The 1868-nt window shown below is 43.5% G+C and overlaps 1 protein-coding gene across 1 annotated transcript in view; it reads left to right on the forward strand. All coding sequences in view use genetic code 11, as the record gives it.

The window, feature by feature from the left end:
- Positions 1–1868, forward strand: part of EGR_08249 (hypothetical protein) — a gene marked incomplete at both ends in the record, with an annotated part of 5676 nt that overhangs the window by 1505 nt on the left and 2303 nt on the right. Inside the window, one exon of the mRNA XM_024497498.1 lies at positions 1279–1464. Coding sequence (XP_024348093.1) covers positions 1279–1464 — 186 coding nt within the window. The remainder of the gene's footprint in view (positions 1–1278; positions 1465–1868) is intronic.

Genomic DNA, 1868 nt, shown 5'->3' on the forward strand with positions numbered 1-1868 from the left:
AGCTTCGTGTTTCGCTGGGACGAATGAGGAAAAGGGATTTAATTTGCGACCCTCAACATGTAGATTGCTGATTGCTGCATCCGCGTTTGGTAAGAAATTACTAAAAGCTGGCCTCATTTCACAGGTTTGGGCATCTTGAACGATGAAGCGCAGGTTGTTAAATGGACTGTGGCCTTGTGCTCGAGAAAGATTCATCTTAGCCTTAGATGCCAGTCTTGCGTTTGCGCATCTCCAGTGAGAGGTTTTGGTAGTCCTGTCAGAGTAAAATATGTCCTATTGGAATGTGTATTGTCTGCACAGACAGTATAGACATCTACCCGAATATCATGCTTTCATGCAAGGATACTGCGTAAATTACGGTGGTCCTGAATTCAGGAACCTCGTGCATGGCATGACGTAAACATTGGAACTCCTGGTCACCATTCCATTCCTCTTCGTCTTTGCGTTCAGCGCTGAATGTGAGATAAGCTGGTCGGAGAGGGGACACGAAGCAGGATGAAGTGGAGAGATCGGACTTGATATCATGCATGTGTGTGTCCAACGACCTGGAGAAGAAAGACGCTGTCTAAGCGAATGTCAGACATGAAATGACACCTCAGATAAAATGGTCTCGGAACTTGGTACTTGTAAGTGGACTTTGCGGTATATGTGAACTCGATCGCTTAACCGCATCACTCAAAATAATCCCAATTTATGCTGCTGATTGCCACAGATTACAGAGAGACCAACCAAGAGGCAGCGCTGCAATCAAAATGTTAGTCACAAATCACCCAGGTGCTTCCTCAACAGACGCAGCTGTTTGCCTCAGCATTTTTGAGGTCTGTCTACAAATCCGAACCTTCGCCTCTTGATCAAAACCTTTCACTGTAAGAAGACCGTCTTTTCAGTTTATTGGATCGCATCCTCTACGATGCCATGCAGCTGGTGATTTGAATGACTGAATATTCGAGTGAAGGGCCGGCGTCTGTCTCACTGGGTGCGTGTCTCGATTTTTTCTTCAAGTATTCTAAGGATGGAGTAGAGTAGAAAGTTCAGCCCTTTTTGACCTGGTTTTAGAACAGTTAGTACACATTTGGCTGCACATCGCTATGCAACATCTTACTGTAGACAATTGTTAAATTAAAATTTATAGCCACTGAATAGGGCCTTCAATGCTGCTTATCCAAACGAGCACTCACATATATGTATAAAAACATTTCGCAAGGAAAACCAACATATTATGCTGCTCTGCAAGTATAAGGGGAATAAAAAAGCTTTGCCGCACCTTGACATGAACAGGGGAAGAAGATAGTTCCTGTTCACTACAAGTTGCTGTAACAGATGGGCGTGGTTCTACATTTGATTTAAAAACCTTCCATGCAACCATTAATGCTTCACCTGTTTTCGAATTTTCGAGCTCAGTGACTAAATACACTACATTTTACTACAAATCACTTTCCTCCGTTACTTGTGAAATAGCTGCAGGTTAGCAGTATATCAAAAGGCCAGTTTTATCGCTGTCAAAATTATATGTGTAAATAGGAATGCTCGAGGAAAAAGTGTGCTAGCTTTTGAATGTATGTGACCATTATGTTGTCACGTTGCGATGTCTTGTGAATTTCGGGTGGCGCCTCCTAAGTGCTCCATTTTGACTGCGATGACTGCTAGCGTAAGGGATTCCGATGAGTAAATCTGTTTAGCCAATCAAGAAGCGAATCGTTTGGTACCCACTCACACCTTTCGTCTGCCTTTCAGTGGCTACAGTCAATTTGGGTGTGACAAAGGCACCCACGAAAACACTGTGCACTGATTGTGTTGTGCTAAGGCAGGCCATCACTACGAGCCTTTAAGTAAAATTTTATTCTTTGCCTGCATGATTACGGCGCTTG

Source organism: Echinococcus granulosus, assembly GCF_000524195.1.
Source record: "Echinococcus granulosus chromosome Unknown EG_S00100, whole genome shotgun sequence".
Classification (NCBI taxonomy): Eukaryota; Metazoa; Platyhelminthes; class Cestoda; order Cyclophyllidea; family Taeniidae; genus Echinococcus; species Echinococcus granulosus.